General features: G+C 45.5%; 1 protein-coding gene across 2 annotated transcripts in view; it reads right to left on the minus strand.

The window, feature by feature from the left end:
- Nucleotides 1-13,648: 13,648 nt before the first annotated feature.
- PPP2R2C (protein phosphatase 2 regulatory subunit Bgamma) overlaps nt 13,649-23,507 on the minus strand; it is a 322,790-nt gene continuing 312,931 nt past the window's right edge. For both annotated transcript variants that reach the window (XM_029064199.2, XM_029064200.2), the window contains one exon: nt 13,649-14,663. In XM_029064199.2, the coding sequence (XP_028920032.1) occupies nt 14,372-14,663 (292 nt within the window). In that variant the 3' untranslated portion in view covers nt 13,649-14,371. The remainder of the gene's footprint in view (nt 14,664-23,507) is intronic.

Genomic DNA, 23,507 nt, shown 5'->3' on the forward strand with positions numbered 1-23,507 from the left:
AGCAGGTAAGCAGCGGAGCTGAGATTAGAACCCAGGTCCTCTGACTCCCAAGCCCGAGCTCTTTCTGTTAGGCCACGCTATTTCCCACCCAGTAAGTCCTCAACAGATACCATCGATCGACTGATTCCTACCGATTCCCTCTCGAGCTCCTGGGTTCCTGTGTTGGGTGGAGGTGATGATGCTTCAATCCTTCCACAATCCAGCCCGCACACTCCGCTCTTCTGCTGCCGCTAACCTTGTCACTGGGCCTCCATCTCGCCTATCTCACTGCCAACCCCTATCCCAAATCCTGCCTCTGGCCTGCAACGCCCTCCCTCCTCTAATCCACCAGCAGTGACCCTCCCCCCTTCAAAACCTCATTAAAAGTCCACCTCCTCCAAGAGGCCTTCCCTGACTAAGCCCCAATTTTCCTCATCTCCCACTCCCTTCTGCATCACCTGACTCGCTCCCTTTGCTCTCTCCCACCGCCCCCAGCCTCACACCCTTTAAATCCGTATCTGTCATTTTATTCATTTGTATTGATGACTGCCCCCCACCCCCGAGACTGTGAGCTTCTTGAGGGCAGGGAATGTCACTGTTTATTGTTGCATTGTACTTTCCCAAGTGCTTAGAACAGTGCTCTGCACACAGTAAGCACTTAATAAATACAATTAAATGAATAAATGAGTCCTCTCAGTACCCCACACTTTCTACCTTTCAATAATAATGGTATTTTTTCATTTATTCATTCATTCGTATTTATTGAGCGCTTACTGTGTGCAGAGCACTGTACTAAGCACTTGGAAAATACAATTCGGCAAACATTCATTTTTTTAAGCACTTACTATGTGCCAAGCACTGTTCTAAGCACTGGGGTAGATACAAGATAATCAGATTGTCCCACATGGGGCTCACAGTCTTAATCCCCATTTTACAGAGGAGGTAACTGAGGCACAGAGAAGTGAAGCCGGTTGCCTAAGGTCATACAGCGGACAAGTGGCAGGGCCGGGATTAGAACCCACATCCTCTGAATCCCAAACCCTTGCTCTTTCCACTGAGACATTCTGGAAGCATTCTGCTTCCAGTCCCTCCACTCCACACCCCCCCGCCCCCAGATCTCATACCGTGAGTGACAGAATCCTGCCTGAACTCGGACCTGCCTAAATTTGAAGCTGCTGAGGCCTAGTGGATAGATCACAGGCCTGGGTGTCAGAAGGACCTGGGTTCTAATCCCAGCTCCACCACTTGTCTAGTGTCTATGTGAGACCTCGGGCAAGTCACTTAACTTCTCTGTGCCTCAGTTCCCTCATCTGTCAAATGGGGATTAAGACGGTGAGCCCCATGTGGGACAGGGACTGCGACCAAACCAATTTGCTTGTATCCACCCCAGCACTTAGTACAGTGTCTGGCACAGAGTAAGTGCTTAACGAATGCTATTACTAGAGTTGAAAAGTAAGGTAAAAATATGCATGTCATCATTATTATTATTACAATGATAATGATACAAAGTAAAATATTGATGTATTATTATTAATAACAATTACTGTGTCAACATTTTTAGGTCAGTTGAAGCAGTTGGAAGGCTAGTTTAGCCCTTGCTACGTTAGTCATGGTTTTATTAAGCACTAACTATACACCAAGCATTATGCTAAACACTGAGAAAGAAACAAGATAACCAGACCTGTCACAGTCCATTCCCACATGGGATTTATGGTCTAAGGGGGTTGAGAGAGCATGGTCTAGTGGTTAGAGCAGAGGCCTGGGAATCAGAAGGTCTTGGGTCTAATCCCAGCTCTGCCACGTGTCTGCTGTTTGACATTGGGCAAGTCACTTGGCATCTCTGGGTCTCAGTTACCTCATCTGTAAAATAGGGAATGAGACTACAAGCCCCATGTGGGACAGGGACTGTGTCCAACCTAATTTGGTTGTATACACCCCAGTGCTTAGTACAGTGCCTGGCACATAATAAGCACTTAACAAATACCACAATTATCATTATAATTTTTATTAATATCATTATTTTAAGGACCTTATTTTCCTTTTTTCAGATGAGATGGAGCTTAATTGACTCGTCTCTAGGCCACACAACAATCCGATGGCACAGATTCATTCATTCATTCAATCGTATTTTCATTCAATAGTATTTATTCAATAGTATTTATTGAGCGCTTACTATGTGCAGAGCACTGTACTAAGCGCTTGGAATGAACAAGTCGGCAACAGATAGAGACAGTCCCTGCCATTTGACGGGCTTACAGTTTAATCGGGGGAGACGGACAGACAAGAACAATGGCAATAAATAGAGTCAAGGGGAAGATTTTCTGATCACCTACTGTGTGCAGAGCCCTGTACTAGGCGCTTAGAAAAAACAATTTGGCAACAAATAGAGGCAATCCCTACCCAACAGATGCGATTAGACTGTAAACCCGTCGATTGGACTGTAGGCCCGTCTCTATCTGTTGCCGAATTGTACATTCCAAGTGCTTAGTACAGGGCTCTGCACATAGTAAGCGCTCAATAAATACTATTGAATGATTAGAATTCTAGATTGTATTTTGCTCACCTCCTCTATTACCAAGAGTGTCGATCAATCATATTTCTTGAACGTTTACTGGGTGAGGAAAGTACAGTATAACGGTGCTGGTAGTCACATTCCCTGCCCACAATAAGCCTACAGTCTAGAGGGAACTATTTACTTCATAATTTGGGGAGAATGAATTATCATAGGGACCTATTTACTTCATAATTTGGGGAGAATGAATTATCACTGGCCTACGAGAGAGAGGGAGAAATCTTACCCTAGAGCCTGTGATGGTTTAAGACACTGTCAGAGACAAGTTGGTGGGTAAAGAGAAATTGCTATGAAGTTTAGGGGTACCTGACTTCTCTGCAGGGGATCCCGACTTTCTATTCAAAGTCAAAGGAGGAAGATGTAACCTTCCATTCCGTGTTTGAGTTGCACGAATTTGCATCACAGAGGGATGGAATCGAGATGAGACCAGGGTGACAGAAGAAGGGGAATTCGAATGTAGGCTGGGTTTCCCTGTTTGTGGCTGGCTGGGTGGAAACATTGAAACGAAGAGTTAAGTCTGGGTTCTCCGTGGTTGCTAGGAAACTGCTGCATGCATTCTGGAAATCTTCCAAAGAGGGTCTGTTAGAAAAGCAAATTGAATTTTATGATCTGGACACATTGGAAAGTGTAACTTACCTGAAATGAGCATGATTAAACAAAGCATGGATGGCTTTTTCCCCTACTTTGGAAAAGTCCTTGAGCAAATTAATTGCCCACGTTAATATGCATTTGCATTATACCCCACATCTCCGTATTTACTTGCCCTTGCTAATTAGATCATTTGCTTTTGATTTAAATATTCAGCCAGAAGGGCCATTTCATCTCGATCTATTATTACAGGTTAAATTGGTTGTTTCTTTTGCAAAACGAATGGTAACTCCTCCCAGAAGACAAATTGGAACGAGGCCCATTGGGTTATGCTAGAAGATTTTACCTGATTTTTAGTGCCAGCATCAAAATACGATCAATACCGGACAACTCCTCCTTTCCTTCACCATTCCCAGACAATCGAAAACAGCTGGCAAGCACTTGCATAATCTGGAGAATTGACTTAATGAAAGCAGGATCATAATAACGCTAATAGTATCTGCTAGGTGCCAAACACTGTACTAAGCGTGAGGGTGCATACAAGATCATCAGGTTTCCCATGAAGTTCGCAGTCTAAGTAGGAGGGAGAACAGGGATTGAAACAGCATTTTGTAGATGAGGGAACTGAGGCTTAGAGAAGTGACTTGCCCAAAGTCCCGCAACGAGGAAGTGGTGAAGTTGGAATTAGAACCCGGACTTGTGCTCTTTCAACTAGGCCCTGAAATAATTTCAGAAACCTTTGTCATCCACTCTTTTTGTAGAATGAATGTCTGAGAAAGTCAATCTTGAGGCTACAACTCATCTCTCAAACCCCTTCAAGGATCAAATCCAAATAATAACAGTTTTTTCCCATTTTTTCACATCTTTTCTCTGAGTGCTTTTAAGTTTCAATTTTCTCCTCAGCTGCCAGGACAGAGAAGTCATCCAAGCTCATCGTGGACAAGGAGTATGTCTGCCATCTGGTATTGTCCCCTCCCACACACTTAGTACAATGCTCTGCTCGGAGAAAGCGTGTCAATAAATTCCACTGATGATGACTTTCTGTGATTCCTTCGTGTTTATGTGAAGCCCCGTCCACAACTGTAAGCCCGTCATTAGACTGTAAGCCTGTCAAACGGCAAGGACTGTCTCTATCTGTTGCCGACTTGTTCATTCCAAGCGCTTAGTACAGTGCTCTGCACATAGTAAGCGCTCAATAAATACTATTGAATGAAAAAGATGAGGATTGAAAAGATGGTTAACTGCTGTCTTCTTTGATGAAATCTCTAGACTGAATTACTGTATCTCGAATTAGCATGTCTGCCGATTCTGTGGTATTGTACTCTTCCAAATGCTTAGTAGAGTGCTCTGCACAGAGTAAGCGCTCATTAGATACCACCGATTGTTTGATTGAACTGCTTCATCAGGTCCAAGTGGATAGCACACAGAACTGGGAGAGAGGAGACCCAGGTTCTAATCCCAGATCTTCCGCTTGCTTGCTCCGTGTGTCACCTTGGAAAAGTCATTTAACCTCTCTCTGCTTCAGTTTCCTCAGCTGTAAAAGGGGGATGAAAATCTCCGTTCTATCCCCCTCTTTGGACGGTGAGCCCCTTGTGGGGCAGGGCTATGTCTGATCCATTTTCCTCATACGTATCTGTCCCAGGTGACCCCGGGGTACCGACCATCTCAAGGTCAAATGCTACCTCGTGACCTCCTGAGCCAGCAGGCGGAACTCGGAAGTGAGGGTGGGACACCGCCCCCACAACCGAAACTGCCAGATTGACAGCCCAAGCTGGGAATACAGAAGGTGCCCCTCGCCCCCGTGCCGATCAAATTAGGAATGGAGGAGGGGGGAGGGCAGAGATTGGATAAACTGAGGCCGGAAGCTGGAATGGCCTAAGGGGCACAGGTGATAAATACCTGCCGCCTCTAACCTTCTGTGCAGAGGAACGGGACTCGCAGCAGCCGGCCGCAGGTCGCCTCTGTCCAGAGCGTGAGAAGGCCGCTCTGCCTGCACCATGTGAGGAGCTGTGGGATGGGTGAGTGTCCTGTCCTCCTGAGAGCTCGTGGGGTTGGAAGCTAGATGCTTCACCGTGGGTATGTAACGTTAAAAATGGATTTGATGTCTAAGTGGGTGCCTCCCCAGGGGGACGTGAACAGGGTGGGAGCCTGTTTACAGTGCTCTGTAAACAGTGTGCGCTCAATAAATACGATCGAACGAATGAATCCATCAATCAATCATCAAAATATCTACCTCTCTTTGGTAGAGACTAGGCCTCAGAAACTAGCCAGCATCTCTCTTTCTCCACTTCTCTCCTCAGACTCGTTGACTGGGCCCGATTTTGTGATGGCGACAGACCCCGAGATAATGGAAGGAAATGCTATGGAAAAAATTAGTTGCCCAAACAAAGACCAAAATACCTGCCCCCGACCAAATCACTGGTTACTCTAGCATCATTTTCCTTCAACATGAGGTCCGTCCATCAGTTAATAGTACTTAAGCACTTACTGTGTGCAGACCTCTCCCCATCTGGACTGTAAGCTCTCTGTGGGCTGGGGATGTGCCTGTTCTGTTGTTCTATTGTACTCTCCCAAGTGCTTAGTACAGTGCTTTGCACACAGTAAGCACTCAATAAATGCAACTGACTGACTGAATGACTGTTACTAACTGCTTGGGGGAATAGCCGACTCCTTGAGCAAGTCCTGCCAGAGCTTGGAAAGCCCTCCCTCCTCAAATCTGACAGACAATGACTCCCTCTTTCATAGCCTAATTGAAGGCACACCTCCTCCAAGAGGCCTTCCCTGACTAAGCCCTCCTTTCCTTTTCTCCAACTCCCTTCTACATCATGCTGATTGTCTCCCTTTATTCGTTCCCCACCTCCCAGCCTCACAGCACTTATGTCCGTATCTGTCATCAATTTATTTATATTAACGTTTGTCTCCCGCTCTAGACTCTGAGCCTGTAGTGGGCAGGGAATTTGTCTACCAACTCGGTTATATATCGTACCCTCCCAGGTGCTTAGTACGGTACTCTGAACACAGTAAACACTCAATAAATACGACTGATTGATTCATTCATTCATCCCGCGACTACTTAAACATAATCTCCTCTTTCCTGGAAGGATTGGTCCTCATGTGACTAATCAGATTTCTCTTCAAATTCCTTTTGATAAATCTGCTGAGGGTTCCAGTTGCTTCCGACTCAGCTGTTTTCCTAGGCATGGTGACAGGTTACCTCTTTTGTGAAAATGTCTTGGCCCCTATCACAGTGGAATGTGATTATGAGGAAACAAGCAATTTAAAAAAATCCCAAAATAAGCTAATGAGAATTCACGTGTGCCACTTATATGTGTGGTCAAACTCTTCAGTGAATTATATCCCCCTATGACTATGACATCCTTGGGCTTGGTAGAAAATATCCAAGTTAAAAATCCTACAGTAAATCTCATCAGTCCTGGTGGAACTATGTGACCCTTTATACCGTGAACAATTTTTCCCAGACGATTCTAGGAGACTAGACACGCTCGCTCTCATTTATTTTGCAAGTTTTTGCGGAAATAAAATACCTGTAGTCTAACAAAAGGACATCTTCATCTGAGAGAAAATTATTCACTTTATCAGCATAAACTGGCGGGAAACAGCCAAGGACAAGATCATTAAAATTCTGCCACATATATCCACTTCCCCCTAGATTTGAATGGAACATAGAATTTCCTTCAGAATTTCCCTGTTTTTCTGTGCATACTAGAGACCGATGGTCACTAGTGAAAAGAGCCGGGATGAGAATAATAATAATAATGAATTATGGTATTTGTTAAGTACTTACTATGTGCCAGGCACTTTATTAAGCACTGGAGTAGATACACAGGAGTTCCCCTTCAGTAATCCTCTTGCCTACGGTGTGGTCTGGGACATGTCACAACCTCTCTGTGCCTCAGTTTCCTCAACTGTAAAATAGATATCTGTTTTTACCCCACCTTAGACTGTGAGCCCTCTGTGGGTCAGAGATTGGGTCTGATTTAATCATCTTGCATCCACCCCAATACATAACACAGTGCTTGGCACCTAGAAGCAGCGTGGCTCAGTAAAAAGAGCCTGGGCTTCAGAGTCAGAGGTCATGAGTTCGACTTCTGGCTCTGCCACTTGTCAGCTGTGTGACTGTGGGCGAGTCGCTTAACTTCTCTGTGTGCCTCAGTTACCTCATCTGTAAAATGAGGATTAACTGTGAGCCTCACGTGGGACAATCTGATTACCCCGTATCTCCCCCAGCACTTAGAACAGTGCTCTGCACATAGTAAGCGCTTAACAAATACCAACAGTAGTAAGCTCATAATAAATACCCTCAGCATAATTATTACTAGAGCACAAGTCTGGGAGTTAAAGGACCTGATTCTGTTCTCGGCTTATCCACTTGCCTGTTCTGTGACCTGGTGCCAGTCACTTTGCTTCTCTGGGCCTCAATTTTCTCATCTGTAAAATGGAGATTCAATAACTGTAGATACAATTTAAGTAGGTTGGACACAGTCCCTGTCCCACATGGACCTTCCAGTCTAAGTAAAGAGGAGAACGGATATTTCATCACCATTCTCCCTCTTAGAATGTGAGCCCAGTTACCTCATCTGTAAAATGGGGATGAAGAGTGTGAGCCCATGTGGGACAAGGACTGGGTCCAACCTGATTAACTTGAACCTACCCCAGTGCTTAGGACAGTGTTTAACATACAGTAAGCACTTAATAAGTACCATCATTAATTAGGGACTGTGTCCAAACTGATTAGCTTTATCTAGAGCTCCGGCCTGGGAGTCAGAAGGTCATGGGTTCAAATCCCGGCTCCGCAGCTCATCTACTGTATGACCTTGGGTAAAATACTTCACTTCTCTGGACCTCGGTTACCTCATCTGTAAAACGGGGATCGAGACTGTGAGCCTCATGTGGGGCAGGGTCTGTGTCCAACCTGATTTGCAAGGATCCACCCAGTGCTTAGTACAGTGCCTGGCACATTGTAAGCACTTGACAAATACCATTATCATGATTATGATTATTGTTATCTACCCCAGTGCTTAGATAATCTTATTATTATTATTGTTATTATGACTATTAACATCCAACATTCTCATCTTTCGCCTAGGGAAAGAATTTGAGCAGATCTCCACAAGCAGAATTGGAGAGTCCATGTTCTTAGGCTATAATTGATGCTCTGTATAAGGAGCACCGAAATAAGGACACCACGGAAAACAACCAGATGACCACATCCCCACAATAACCCCAGCTACTCCGGCGCTTAGAAGAGAGCTTGGCACATAGTGTATTTATGGACTTCGTTAAGCCTCTGTACTAAACTCTGGGGTAGATACAAGCTAATTAGATTGGACACAGTCCCTGTCCCACGTGTCTTAATCCCCATTTTACAGATGAGGTAAACTGAGGCACTGAAAAGTGAAGTGACTTGCCACTGGTCACACGGCAGACAAGCGGCGCAGCCGGAATTGGAACCCAGGTCCTTCTGATCCCAGGCTCGCCGTCTGTCCACTAGGCCATGCTGTTTTCTTAGCAAATACCATAAAAACCTTAAAACGAAAACCAAATAAAATAAAATAATCCTGACTCTACCATAAACCATAACCCAGTCAGGACCCAGACGGTCAGCTGCAACTGAGGAGACGCGATCTCAGACCAAACGCTTGGTCACAGTCTCACAAAGCCTCTCGACATCTGGGAAGAAACAGATAGAGGAAGATTCAGTCGTATTGACTGAGTGCTTACTGTGTGCGAAGCACTGTACTAAGCGACTGATGGATGAACCATGAATGTTGAAGCATCTGTGGCTTTTCTGACATCCTGGTACAAACACCTCAACATTTATATCCATATTTGTCATTTGTTTGAATGTCTGTCTGCTTCTCTAGACTGTCAGCTCCTCGTGGGCATGGGAACGTGTCTACCAAGTCTGTTATCTTGGTATTCTTCCAAGCGCTGCGTAAGGTACTCTGCACACAGTAAGCGCTCAATCAATAGCACTGATTAATTATATCGTACTTATAGTAATGGTGGTACTTGTTAAACGCTTACTACGTGCCCAACACTGTTCTAAGCACTGGGGTAGATACAAGGTCATCAGATTGTCCCACGTGGGGCTCACAGTCTTAATCCCCATTTTACAGATGAGGTAACTGAGGCACAGAGAAATTAAGTGACTTGCCCAAAGTCACACAGCAGACAAGTGGCAGAACGGGGATTAGAACTCATGACCTCTGACTCCCGAGCCTGCGATCTTTCCACTAAGCCATACTGCTTCTCCTGGTGCACTTAATAGAGTGCTCTGCACATAATAAGAGCTCAGTAAATATGATTGACAGATTGACTAGAGAACCATGAGAGTCATAACAATTATTGTGATAGGTGTTATCATTGTTAAGTCCCATCGAGTCATTTCCAATTCATAGCGACTCCAGGATATACTTTCTCCAGAATGTCCTGTTCTCTGCTATAATCCGCAACCTTTCTAATCGTTCTTCCGTTGTCGTTGTTATGGTCTCTATCCATCTAGCTGCCGGGCTGCCTCTTCCACGATTTCCCTGGATTTTTCCTAGCATTAGCATCTTTTCCGGGGGAATTAGTCCTCCTGATGATGTGTTCAAAATATGCAAATCTGAGTTGAGTCATTTGGCCTTCCAAAGTCCACTTTGGTTTAAGTTGCTCCAAAATCCATTTGGTGCTAAATAAAGGTGTTAAATGTTTCCCAAATGCCAAAAACTGAGTTAGATGCCGGGACGGATAGAGGATAATCAGATCGGGACCGGTTGCTGTTCCACATGAGGCTTACGGTCTAAGGGGGAGTGAGAGCAAGTATCATCTTTCATTCATTCATTCATTCAATCGCTTTTATTGAGCACTTACTGCTTGCAGAGCACTGTACTTAGCGCTTGGGAAAGTTCAACACAACAATACATAGGGACATTCCCTCCCCACAGCAGGCTTCTGTCTTCTTTACAGATGAAGAAACTGAGGCCCAGAGAGGTTAAGGGACAAAGGTCACCCATGCAGAAGCAGCGTGGCCCGGTGGATAGGCTGTGGACCTGAGAGTTAAAAAGACCTGGGTTCTAATCTCAGCACTGCCAATTATCTGCCGAGTCACTTGGGGCAAGTCGCTTAACTTCTCTGTGCCTCAGTTACCTCATCTATAAAACGGAAATGAAGACTGTGAGGTCACCATTTGGAGCATGGACTGGATCCAACCCGATTAGCTTCTATCTACCCCAGCGCTTAGTACAGTGCCTGGCACATAGTAAAACCTTAACAAAAGCCATTAAAAAAAAAAAGCAGGCCAGCAGCCAAATTGGAATTAGAACCCATATCTCATTCTCCAAAGTTTAGGGAAGGAGATCAGCATGGTGTAATGAACAGAGCCCGGGCCAAGGAGTCAGAAGGGCTTGGGTTCTAATCCTGACTCTGCCACATGTCTGCTGTGTGACTTTGGGTAAGTCACTTAACTTCTATGTCCCTCAGTCACTTCATAGGGAAAAATGGGGATTGAGACTGTGCGCTCCATGTGGGACAGGGACTGTGTCCAGCTCAATTTGCCTTGTATCTACCCCAGCGCTTAGTATAGTGCCTGGTATATAGTAAGCACTTAACAAATACTGTAATCATTATTATCATTCTTATTATTATTATTCTCATTCATTCATTCATTCAATAGTTTTTATTGAGCGCTTACTATGTGCAGAGCACTGTACTAAGCATTTGGAGTGTACAAATCGGCAACAGATAGAGACAGTCCCTGCCCTTTGGCGGGCTTACATTCTAATCGGAGGAGACGGACAGACAAGAACAGTGGCAATAAATAGAAGCAAGGGGATGTACATCTCATTAAAACAATAGCAATGAATAGAATTAAGATGATGTACATCTCATTAACAAAATAAATAGGGTAATAAAAATATATACAAACGAGCGGACGAGCATTGTGCTGAGGGGAGAGGAAGGGAGAGGGGGGAGGAGAAGAGGGAAAGGGAGGAAAAGGGTACTCTCAGTAGGTGATTCTCCACTCTTGGCTCCCAGTTGACTTTCATTCCCACTCCCACTCCCCAATCCCAGGCGGCTTTTTTAGCAATGAATTTCAACTCCCCTTCCACCCGAACCCAGCTCTGTCCCTGCTCAGCAATATCAAATATACCCAGAGGAGTCGTAGCAGTGCTAAGTCCAGTGCTCTGCCCAGAGTAAGTGTTCAATAAATACCAGTGCTTGATTGCTTGAGGTGTGGAAGTTCTGCAACTGTCACTTCGGGAATCTTTCTGCACCTGTACAGAAAGAGATCTCCACATTAGCCGAGAAAGAAAGCAGAGCACCAGGCCAGCTGTATATGCAATTTTTGTAGTCCTTTTATTGGAAAAAGCTGGTATTAACATATTTATATTCTGAATCAACAACAGTTAGCTAATTTGTGAAACACAAAAAGGAATGCAGCTATGGACAACAGCTTTCGAAACAATCAGAATCGACCCACTTTACCGTCACTTACTCTACACCACTGAAAGCTTAATCCCAAATGAAAGTTTTTTCTTTTTTTTTTTTTTTTTTTTGAAAAGAACCTCACGATGACAATGTTACCTTTCATATATTCAAGAAGACCAGAAAATGTAATCACGGTAAAAATGCGAAATATATGACGAGGATACTGGTCCTTAAGTAATTCCTAAATTCCCCCCCCGACCCCCGGCCCCTATCCCCACCCCCCCAACCCCCCCACCCTTCCATAAAACTTAATCAACTCATTCTATCATCTATATTCCTTGTCTGGAAATCTTTCGTTACTCAAAGCTCGCAAAACATTCACTTCTTTTAGTAGTATCTTTTTGGTACCCAAAGTTCAAAAGAGAATAAGGTTCTAGAGATACAAATTATAACTGTTGTGTTAAGACCTGCTTTATAATACATTATCTAAAGACTCTTACTTTGAAGATGTTAAAAGCTAAATATATGGTTTGACAGTACTGCTAGCTGTAAATGCAAGTTCGAGCCGTTAGCGATTAGAACCACAAAGGTATGGATAATGCCGAAAGACAAAGTAATTGTATGAGGCCCTTGAAGCTGTAGTTTGGCTTTAATGAGATTTCTATACAATTTACCACGTCCTTAGACCTGTTTTTATACAAGGAAACAAAACAACTCGGACTGTTCAATTCAGTTAGAATAAATATGTACATATAATACTGTCCTTGTCTCCTAGAGTATACGGTAATGATAAACCAAAAACATTCCTCATTCCCTTTGCGTCAAATGAACCCGCACACATCTTATCGTACGTGTAGGGTATGGCTGAAAGGATTGCACATGCGTTTGTGCTACACACACACAAAAAAAAAATATACAGCGTCGATCTAGAAAAATTCGGGTGTCGCGTCAAGATGCTTTATCCAAAAGTTGTAGCCGCGGTGACGCTTCCCTCCTTTTTGTCAAAGATCAACCTCGAGAACGCCCGTGAAAACACTGCCATCTCCGCTTGCCCCCAGAGCTAACGCCAATGATCGACACTGCCGGTGAATCTTGTTTCAGCCGACAGCGGCTTAAGGATTTTCGAGGGGCTCGTTGAACTGGACACTTGAATTGATGGTGGCTTTGAAATTCGAGTTTACTTTAGAAGTGGCAGAGATTCCACCTCCCGACACACACAAAAAAAACACCTTCTCCTCCCCTAGTACCACCAAAGGGCGAGGCATCTCGGTAGAATTGACCTCAGTTTTAAAAGGGAGTCTACAACGGCGATCACCTTCGCTTAAGTTCCGCCGCCCCGGGAGGAGGCCACTGGGTAGTGTCATGTGTTTATGCCAAAAATCATAGCCTGAAAATAGCCCTGGGAAACCATTAAGCAAACCTGAAACACTCTCACCTGAGCCAAGAAGCAGTCTCCTCTGGAGACCTATCCCACTCCTGACACCATTCTCCTTCCCCCTCTAGGCTGTAAGCTCGTTGTGGGCAGGGAATGTGTCTGTTTATTGTTGTAAGGTACTCTCCCAAGCGCTTAGTACAGTGCTCTGCACACAGTCAGCGCTCAATAAATACGATGGACTGACCGAGTGACTGAAGGAGCGATACGTTTCCCTTTTCCATCTTTTTCTGCAGATTTCTTGATGGTAGAGGTCAGGACCATAAGCTCGTTGTGGGCAGGGAACGGGTCAGTCAGTCACCGAACGCTTACTGTGTGCAGAGCACTGTACTAAGCGCTTGGGAGAGTTCAACAGAACAATAGGATAGACGTATTCCCTACCCACGATGAGTTTACAATCTACCCTTTCTGCTTCGCTGACTCTCCCAAGCGCTTAGCACAGGCCTCTGCACAAAGTAAGCACTCAATAAATGCCATTGATTGACAGATTGATTGATTTCACATCTGTCTCTCCAGCACTCTGCTTCTTTTATTCTCTGTGTCTCTCTTTGTCTTTATTTGTCTCAGTGCCTTTCTGCAATTTCCAATTTCTTTAAGGTCCAATTCCCTCTAGTGCACTCCCAATTTATTTCGATTTTTATCTCTGTATGAGAGAATTTTCATCCAGGAGCAAATGCCTCTAACGTTTGACAGCTAAGGACATCCGTTGCATGGCACGTCATTTCCATTTTTATCTCTAAAACTCCAAACAAATTTGGGATTTTCGATGGAGATTAAACTAAAAGTGCCCTCCTCCGCCCCAAGGCAAAAGCGTTGGGAGATCCGCTTCAACGTCAAGAGAACAGAACTCTGGAATAAAGGAAACTGTCCGATACCTGACCAGGAAAGTGATTTTTGAGTCACCACTAAGCTCATTAATCGTCCTTCGAGACGCATACCATACCCACCGTAGTATGAAAGAAATCTTTTCTCCTTCCCCCCAATGGAAATCTGGGTGGAGATTGAACTAGCAGGAAAAGTTACAGCGACAGATTAACAACTGAGAGGTCAAACGCTCTAACTAAAGTGGTCAGTGCCGCAGACCAAGAAAAGCGAGAAGCTTAGTGAATGCCAGACATCTTGGAAAGCCAGATCTTGGAAAAAGCGACAGATATTTCAATTTGGAACAGGGCCTTTGGCTCTTCGGTTGCCGTGAGCTTTTCCGCGTGTGATTTGATTCCGACAGTTGGTTACCGCCAATAGAGATTCCGGCTGAGGGAAACTGTGGGTCACGGAGAAGGCTTTTTGGGGAGGGACGGTTGGGGGGGAGGGAGAGAAGATCATCTCGTACAACTCGCCCAAAGGCTGGTTTATAAATACAGATACACTTAGTGCATTTCTGAGTTCACTTTATCCTGAAATATGTACAGATTGTTTGTGGCCGCTATGGCGATGATGTTCTCGGCGGGGTGCCAGGCCGTGTGGAGGATTTTCTTGGTAAAATCCAAACTGTCGACGCTGATGTCGTCCTTGCGACGCTTCCCGCCGGGGCAGACGCGGCGGGGTTTGAGGACGGCCCGCGGCTTGCTGCTCTCCCGCGAGGCCTCCAGGGTCACGTCTCGCTTGGTGTTCCGGTCGAACATGCGGAAAAAGTTGTTGTAAGCCCCCGTCATGATGACGCTGTGAGGGGAAAGGTCACAGGACGGTCAGGCCCTGGTCGAATCTGCCGTGTTGGACTCTCCCGGGCGCTTAGTACAGTCCTCTGTCCACGGTATTTATTTATCTATTTATTTATTTACATTAATGTCTGTCTCCTCCCTCTGGACCGTGAGCTCATTGAGAACAGGAACGCATCTGTTCGTTAATATAGTGTACTTGCCCAAGCACTTACTTTGCACACAGTAAACGCTCAGTAAATACGATTGAATGAATGAACGAAAGTAAGAGCTCCATGGAGAAGCAGCGTGGCTCAGTGGAAAGAGCCTGGGCTTCGGAGTCAGAGGTCATGAGTTCGACTCCCGGCTCTGCCACTTGTCAGCTGTGTGACTGTGGGCAAGTCACTTCACTTCTCTGTGCCTCAGTTCCCTCATCTGTAAAATAGGGATTAAAAGTGTGTGAGCCCCACGTGGGACAACCTGATTACCCTGTATCTCCCCCAGCGCTTAGAACAGTGCTCGGCACCTAGTAAGCGCTTAACAAATACCAACATTATTAAGTACCTTCGATTGAGTAGTCTGGGGTGTGGAAGCCGGTTGGCCTTGCTCCTCGAAACCCTGGGGACTCTAGCAGCAAATGCAGAAGGAGCGTGGCCTAGCAGATGGCAGAAGCCAGAAGGACCCTGGGTTCTAATCCTGGCTCCTCCCCTGGTCTGTTTTGTGAACTTGGGCAAGTCACTTCACTTCTCCGTGCCTCAGTTCCCTCATCTGTCAAATGGGGATTAAGACTGGAAGCCCCCTGTGGGATAGGGACTGGGTCTGATTAGCTTTTATCAACCCCAGCGCTTAGTACGGTGTTTGGCATATAGTAAGCGCTGAACAGATCCCATTATAGAGATGATTGTTATTTTGAATAGTAGTAGTACGATGCTCTGCCCACAATAAGTTCTCAATAAATACCACTGATTGAGTTGCTTGGGGTGGGTCTTTAAACCCTGGGGTCTCCAGGCAGCAACTGGAGAAACAGTACGGCCTAATGGATAAAGCACCGGCCTGGGAGTCAGAATGACCTGGGTTCTAATCCTGTCCCCCCCCCCCCCGCCGGTCTTTTGTGTGTCCTTAGGCAAATCACTTCCCTTCTCCGTGACTCAGTGACCGCATCTCATCGTATGGGGATCAAGACTGCGAGCGTCATGAGGGACATGGACTATATCTAACCCGATGACCTTGTATCTACCCCAGCGCTTAGAACAGTGCTTGGTACCTAATAAGCACTTAACAAATACCATAAAAAAGGGTAAGGTCCCAATAAAAGCCCTGTATTGAGTCATTTGTGGGGTTGAATCCAGTCAGCCTTGCTGCCCTTAAACTTTGGGGACACCAGGCAGCAACTGGAGAAGCAGTGTGGCCTAGTGGAAAGAGCACAGGTCTGGGAGTAAAGAAGACATGGGTTCTAATCCTCGCTCCACCACTTGTTTTCTGTGTGTCCTTGGGCAAGTCGGAGAAGCAGCGTGGCTCAGTGGAAAGAGCACGGGCTTTGGAGTCAGGGCTCATGAGTTCGAATCCCAGCTCTGCCACTTGTCGGCTGTGTGACTGTGGGCAAGTCACTTAACTTCTCCGTGCCTCAGTGACCTCATCTGTAAAATGGGGATTAAGATTGTGAGCCCCACGTGGGACAACCTGATTCCCCTATGTCTACCCCAGCGCTTAGAACAGTGCTCGGCACATAGTAAGCGCTTAACAAATACCAACATTATTATCATTATTATTAACATTATTAAGTCACTTCACTAGGCCTGAGTTACCTCATCTGGAAAATGGGGATTAGGAATGGGAGCCCCATGTGGGACAGGGACGTATTTGACCTGATTACACTGAATCTACCCCAGAGCTTAGAACAGGGATTGGCACAAAGTAAGCTTTGTAAGTAAATTGGCACAAATGCCACATTTATTAGATTTATTATTGTTATTAATGTCAATCAGTCAATCTTATTTATTGAGCATTTACTGTGTGCAGATCACAACTTAGTCAATCATATTTACTGAGTGCTTGCTGTGTGCAAAGCACTGTACTAAGTACTTGAGAGAGGACAATATAACAATATGTACTACATTATTATTATTATTATTAAGACACAGTCCCTGTCCTAAGTGGGGCTCACTGTCTAAGTAGGAAGTATTGAATCCCATTTTACAGTTGAGGAATCTGAGGCACAGAGAAGTGAAGTGACTTGCCCAAGGTCAAACAGCAAGCAACTGGGAGAGCTGGAATTAGAACCCAGGTCTTCTGACACCCATGCCTGTGCTCTTTCCACCGGCCTCTCGCCTACCTTCTCCCTCTGGCCTGGAATGCCCTCCTTCTTCATATCAAGCAGATAATTCCTCTTCCTCACTTCAAAGCCTTATTGACGGCCCATCTCCTCCAGGAGGCCTTCCCTGACTAAGCCCTCCTCTCCTCTTCTCCCACTTCCTTCTGAGTCACCCTGACTTACTCTCTTCAATCATCCTTCCCATCCTTAATCCCCCAAGTGCTTAATATGATGCTCTGCACACAGTAAGTGCTCAATTAATACAAATGAATGAATAATCTAATTATTTATGGATATTAATATCTGTCTCCCCCTCTAGTGTGTGAGCTCATAGTGGGCAGGGAAGGTGTCTCTTCAGAGAAGAAGCGTGGTACGGTGGAAAGAGCCCGGGCTTTCGAGTCAGGGTTCATGGGTTCGAATCCCGGCTCTGCCGCTTGCCAGTTGTGTGACTTTGGGCGAGTCACTTAACTTCTCTGTGGCCCAGTGACCTCATTTGTAAAATGGGGATTAAAACTGTGAGCCCCACATGGGACAACCTGATCACTTTGTATCCCCCAGCACTTAGAACAGTGCTTTGCACATAGTAAGCGCTTAACAAATACCACCATTTACTTATTTTATTTTCTGTAGTTGTACTGTCCTCTCCCAAGTGCCTGGTATAGAGCTTTACACACAGTAAGCACTCACTAAATACAATAACGGATATAGCTTTCTGTGGAAGCCGCCTGCTTTAATTTTTTTTTTTAGTGGCATTTATTAAGCACTTACTATGTTCCAGGTGCTGTAATGAACACTGGGGTAGATACAAGCTAATCAGGTTGGACACATTCCCTGTCCCACATGGGGCTCACTATCTTAAACCCCATTTTACCGATGAGGGAACTGAGGCCCAGAGAAGTGAAGAGACTTGTCCAAGGTCACAGAACAGACAAGTGGTGGAGCCGGATATAGAACCCAGGTCATTTTGAGTGCCAAGCCCGTGCTCTATCCGCTGGGCAATGCTCGTTCTCAAGTAGAGGATGATTAATGTATCTTTCGCCAAATGAGATCGGGTCTGTCTGATTGTATTAGTTCCCGTTCACTGGAGCCTCTGGCCATCAATCACGTTCTAATCAATAATCAATATCCGTTTCAACTGATTTAGCCAGCAGCTGGAGCCAGTGGACACTACTATTTTCCTGCTTTAGTTCCCTGGGTGGGCCAACGGATTCATTTTAGCTTTAAACCCCCCAGTGACCCGAGGGCTTAAAACCAAAACCACCTTAAGCTGTTTCTCTTTCTCCTGAACTTATGACTAACTTGAAGGTTTTCTGCAAAGGGGCCCAGTGGAAAGAGCACAGAATTGGAAATGAGGAGACCCGGGTTCTAATCCCGGCGCTGCCACTTGTTTCTTTGTGACCTTGGGCAAGCCGCTCTGCTTCTCTGCCTCAGTCTCCGCATCTGTAAAATGGGGATGAAATAGCTATTCTCCCTGCCCCATAGACTGTGAGCCCCATGAGGGACAGGGCCAGTGTCCCAGCTGATTGTCTGTGGCCTAGTGGATAGAGAACAGACCTGGGAGTCTTGAGGTCATGGGTTCTAATCCTGCTTCTCCCACTTGTCTACTGTTGGACCTTGGGGAAGTCACTTCACTTCTCTGGGTCTCAGTTCCCTCATCTGGAAAATGGGGATTATTAATAATAATAATAATAATAATGGGATTTGTTAAGTGAATTCTGTGTGCCAAGCACTGTTTTAAGCACTGGGTAGATACAAGGCAATCATGTTGCCCATGTGGGGCTCAGTATTAATCCTGAGGTAAATGAGGCACAGAACAGTTAAGGACTTACCTAAGGTCACACAGCAGACAAGTTGAGACTGGGAGCCCCATTTGAGACGGGGAATGTGTCCAACCTGATATGCTTGTATTCACCCCAGCACTTAGTACAGTGTCTGATGCACAGTAAGCACTTTACAAATACCACAATTATTATTATTATCTCATGATTACTCTGGCATTTAATACATAGGAAGCGCTTGACAAATACTACTGTTATTATTTCCGATTATTAGGAAGGTCTAAGAATGAGAAGAGGGTTTGGCGGGGAAGGTCTGATGCTCTTTGCTGGACCCCTTTCTCTTTCTCTGCCTCCTCTGTCTACTCTGCTCTCGTCTCCCCGCACTTCAACACTGCCTCATTTTCCTCTCAGAAGCCCCCAAACTTCAGCTTTCACTGGTGAGGGCCCTCTTTCACTTATTATAGCCACTATAATGGTAATAATTTCGCCCCTATGACAGGGGGCAATGGGATGGGACAAGGAGAGCAAGCAAGTAGGTGCGGTAGGAGGAAGAGGGTCGTCGGAGAAGAGCCTGGCCCTTGTCCGCAGACCCCCCCGCCAATCACACAAGCACTTCCTCCTCTGCCACCTTTTCCTTCCCGACCTCCTGACTCTGGGGGATGAGGACTGCCAGGCGTGGAAAGGACTGATGTGGTCCTTTAGAGAAGCAGCATGGCTCAGTGGAACGAGCCCGGGCTTGGGAGTCAGAGGTCATGGGTTCGAATCCTGGCTCTGTGTGACATGTCAGCTGTGTGACCGTAGGCAAGTCACTTAACTTCTCTGTGCCTCAGTGACCTCATCTGGAAAATGGAGATTAACCGTGAGCCTCACGTGGGACAACCTGATGACCCTGTATCTACCCCAGCGCTTAGAACAGTGCTCTGCACATAGTAAGCGCTTAACAAATACCAACATTATGTGGTAGCGGCAGGAGCAAGATTTTTGGAGGTAAACCAAAAACAGAAATTAAACTTACAAAAATAGAATGAAGGACAGAGGAGGGAGTGGGGAGAGAGGAGAGGGAGACAGGAATTCCCATGTTGGGCAGAAGGGGGGGATCAGGAAATTAAGAGGAACCAGGTTTTTTGCCTATTTTCAAAATCCACCCCCTCCATGTACCTGCACTTCCCAACCCAATCCCTTCACACCTTATCAAAGCTCTCTCCCCCTCCCTTTTTCCCTTCCTGACCGCCATCTTCAACTGCTCACTCTCCAGTGGGTTTTTCCCCTCTGATTTCAAATGGGCTCATATCTCCCCTGTCGTAAAAACACTCTTCCACAATCCCACAGTTCCCTCCAGTTATCACCCCCTCTCCCTCCTACCTTCCTTTCCAAACTCCATGAGTGAGTTGTCTACACCTGCTGTCTCAAGTTCCTACCCTCCAATTCACTCCTTGACCCCCCCCCATCTGACTTAATAATAGTAATAATAATAATGATTATGATGTTTTTTAAGTGCTTACTTTGTGCCAGCCATTGTAATAATAATTATGGTACTGGTTACGTGCTTACTGTGAGCCAAACACTGTTCTAAGAGCTGGGGTAGATACAAGTTGGTCAGGTTGGACACAGTTCCGGACCCACCCGGGACTCACACTCTTAATCCCCATTTTATAGCGGAGGTAACCGAGGCCCAAAGAAGTGAAGTGACATGCTCGAGCTCCCACAGCAGACATGTGGCAGAGCCGGGATTAGAATCCAGGACCTTCTGACTCCCAGGCCCGGGCTCTATCCACTAAGCCACGCTGCTTCTCTATACTAAGTGCTAGGGTGAATATAAGCAAATCAGGTTGGACACGGTCCCTGTCCCACATGGGGCTCACAGTCTCCATCCCCATTTACCAGATTAGGTAACTGAGGCCCAAAGAAGTGAAGTGACATGCTCGAGCTCCCACAGCAGACATGTGGCAGAGCCGGGATTAGAACCCAGGACCTTCTGACTCCCATGTCCGGGCTCTTTCCACTAAGCCACGCTGCTTCTCAACTATGCCAGGACTTCCATCTCCTTCACACCACAGAACCATGCTGGACTCATAATAAGCACATGACAAATCTCACAATAATAATAAAAATATTCATTGTGGAATTTAAATGCTTACTATGTACCAACCCTGTGCTAAGAGCTGGGGTAGTTAGAAGATAATCATGTCGAACCCAATCCCTAACCCACTTGTGGCTCATACCCTAATACCAGAGTCATACGTCTGACTCTATGGGTCTAGAGGGGGAGACAGACATCAATATAAATGTTTTTTATATGAATCGATCTATATATATATATATGTAAAAGTTTTATAGGTTTCATTATAGGGCTTCACAGGAAGTAACCTCTTGGCAAATACCAGAATGATGTTCCTACCAAGAGAAGCAGCATGGCCTATCGGATAATAACAATAATTACAATGATGATGGTATTTGTTAAGCGTTCACTATGTGCCAAGCACTGTTCTAAGCACTGGGGTAGACACAAGGTGATCAGGTTGTCCCACGTGGGGGTCACAGTGTTCATCTTCATTTTACAGATGAGGTCACTGAGGCCCAGAGAAGTGAAGTGACTTGCCCAGAGTCACACAGCTGACAAGTGGTGGAGCTGGGATTAGAACCCTTGACCTCTGACTCCGTAACCTGGGCTCTTTTCCACTAAGCCACACTGCTTCTCGTGAAGCAGCTGGATAGAGCACAGCCTGGGAGTCAGAAGGACCTGGGTCCTAATCCCAGCTCTGCTACTTGTCAGCTGTGTGACCTTGGTCAAGTCACTTCACTTCTCTGGGCCTCAGTGACCTCATCTTTAAAACGGACAGTAGACCGTGAGCCCCACTTAGGGCAGGGACTGTGAACTACCTGATTATCTTGTATCTACCCCAGCACTTAGAACAGAGCCTTACCCATAGTAAGTACTTTACAAATACTCTAAAAAATGAAAAATCTACTGCTCTAACATAGGTTGCTCAGCTAGAGAGGTTTGTGAAAGCTGCCAGTTTTGAAACCTACTTTGATTTTGTCCAGTAATGCTCAGTTCATCTTCTGTTAATAATAATAATAATAATAATAATGGTATTTGTTAAGCGCTTTACTTCGTGCCAGACCCCGTACTAAGCACTGGGGTGGATACAAGCAGATCAGGTTGGACACAGTCCCTCTCCCACATGGGGCTCACAGTCTCCATTCCCATTTTACAGATGAGAGAAGTGAAGTGACTTGCCCAAGGTCACACAGCAGACAAGTGGCGGAGCCAGGATTAGAACCCCTGACCTTCTGACTCCCAGGCCCGGGCTCTAGCCACTCCGTCACGCTACTTCTCATTGATAAAAAAAGGCATCGGCTCTCTGCTCTATTCTACCTCATTTCCACATGATTCCTTTGTTTTTTCATTCCTAACATTCCCATATCTCCTTCAGTAGAAAAAGTCAGGGTTTAGGAGTCAGAGGTCATGGGTTCTAATCCCAGACCCGCCACCTGTCAGCTGTGTGACTTCGGGCAAGTCACTTCACTTCTCAGTGCCTCAGTTACCTCATCTGTAAAATGGGGATTAAGACTGTGAGCCTCATGTGGAACAACCTGATTACCCTGTATCTACCCCAGCGCTTAGAACGGTGCTTGGCACATAGTAAGCGCTTAACAAATACCAACATAAAAATGATAATGATAAATGCATAGTGTTTTATTCTTTCAATATCAATTTCAAAATTAAAATACTAAAGAAGTAGCTTGATTTTAAAGCTGAGGCACATCTCCAAGAGGCCTTCCCTGACTAAGGCAGCATGGCTTAGTGGAAAGAGCCCGGGCTTGGGAGTCAGAGGTCGTGGGTTCTAATCTCTGCTCTGCTGCTTGTCTGCTGTGTGACTTTGGGCAAGACACTTCACTTTCTGTGTCTCAGTTACCTCATCTGTAAAATGGGGATTAAAAGTGTGAGCACCACTTAGGACAACTTGTTTATCTTCTATCTACCCCAGTGCTTAGAACAGTGTTTGGCACATAGAAAGTGCTTAACAAATGCTACTATTATGGTTATTATTAACTCTTGCTTGGCTCCTGTGGGCAGGGATCGTATCTCTAGCCTCTGCGTTACCTGTCCAACATCAATTGCATCTGAGGGGTGTGAAATTCGTGTCCATTAACTGCTTCTGTCAGTAGTGTGAACCATTTTATAAAGCAAGGAGTAACAGACTCCTTAGTTTGTAAATTGGCAATGCAATATCGATTAATTCATCTGTGTTATTCAGTGAAGCCTATAGAAAGAGCCCAGCTTGGAAGACAGAAGGATCTGGGTCCTAATCCCAGCTCCACCACTTATAAAAATAATAATAATCATTATTATGACATTTGTTAAGTGCTTACTATATACCTGGCACTGTTCTAAGCACTGGTGTAGGTACAATAATAATAATAATAATAATAATAATAGTACTGGTTATGTGCTTATTATGTGCCAAGCACTGTTTTAAGTGGTGGGGTAGATAATCGAGTTGGACACAGTCCCTGTCCCACATAGGGCTCACAGTCTTAATCCCTATTTTACAGATGAGGGAACTGAGGCACAGAGAAGTGAAGAGACTTGCCCAAGGTCCCACAGCAGACCAGTAATGGGGACGGGATTAGAACCCAGGTCCTTCTGCCCCTCAGCCCCCCACTCTATCCACTACACCAACTTGGGCAAGTCATTTCACTTTTCTGGGCCTCAGTTACGTCACCTGTAGAGTGGGGATGAAGACTGTGAGCTTCATTTGGGACCAACCCAATT

Source organism: Ornithorhynchus anatinus, chromosome 4 (assembly GCF_004115215.2).
Source record: "Ornithorhynchus anatinus isolate Pmale09 chromosome 4, mOrnAna1.pri.v4, whole genome shotgun sequence".
In the NCBI taxonomy this organism is placed as follows: Eukaryota; Metazoa; Chordata; class Mammalia; order Monotremata; family Ornithorhynchidae; genus Ornithorhynchus; species Ornithorhynchus anatinus.